Source organism: Penaeus monodon, chromosome 28, assembly GCF_015228065.2.
Source record: "Penaeus monodon isolate SGIC_2016 chromosome 28, NSTDA_Pmon_1, whole genome shotgun sequence".
NCBI classification, from domain to species: domain Eukaryota; kingdom Metazoa; phylum Arthropoda; class Malacostraca; order Decapoda; family Penaeidae; genus Penaeus; species Penaeus monodon.
This window is the reverse complement of record NC_051413.1, coordinates 3,840,096-3,840,798: the sequence shown is the minus strand read 5'-3', so window position 1 is coordinate 3,840,798 and position 703 is coordinate 3,840,096. Positions and strand designations below refer to the sequence as shown.

At 63.9% G+C, this 703-nt stretch overlaps 1 protein-coding gene across 1 annotated transcript in view; it reads right to left on the bottom strand.

Moving 5' to 3' along the window:
* The window catches only part of LOC119590909 (cell wall protein DAN4-like), a gene marked incomplete at its 3' end in the record, with an annotated part of 3,403 nt that overhangs the window by 373 nt on the left and 2,327 nt on the right, over positions 1-703 (bottom strand). The window contains 1 exon segment of the mRNA XM_037939646.1: positions 1-606. Coding sequence (XP_037795574.1) covers positions 1-606 — 606 coding nt within the window.

Sequence of the window (703 nt, the reverse complement as noted above, 5' to 3'; positions counted from 1 at the left end):
CGGTGGTCTTGAACGTCGTAGAGGGCGTCGAGAGTGGCGACGTGGCGGTCGAGGCGCCCTTGCCGCTTGCAGGAACCGAACCGAGGCCTATCGTCGTGGGCGTCTGTGTGTTGCTGCTTCTACTCGAAACCGCGGGCGTAAGGGTTGACCGCAGGGCAATGGGCGTGACGCTGGACGTCGCGGGCGTAGCGACGGAGGGAGTGGAGGTGTGGGCGGCTTCCTCACCCAGAGACCCGTGAGCAACTTGTGTGTTAAGAGCTGGCAGCGAAGGCAATCTTCTCCGCTCATGTGTTTCTGTCGCCACGCTGGGAGGCTTCGGGCTTCCTGCAGCGCCTTCGCCGTCCCTCTCTCGGCCCTCGCCCGTTCTCGTCGTGCCGCGGCGCCTCTCCTCTCTCACTGATTCCGCCAATCTGGATGCCTTCTCTCTCCCCCCTTCCTGCACGGCGTCCCCCTGCCCCCCTCCCCCAGCACCCGGGGGGTCTGGAGGGGCCGGGCTCAGCCTCGGGAAGGGGTCGTCCTCGGGGGAAGGCTGATCTGACGGGGGCGCCGACGATATAGTGTGGAGGAGGGGGGAGCTGGTCAGCCGCACCTCGCCCAGACTGCTTCCTGAAAGAGGGAAAGAGAAAAGGGAATTAGCGCAAGGTCATCTCTGGAAGCGACAGAGAAAAGGGCCTTAGTAGAAAGTAATCTGCGAAAGAGTGAC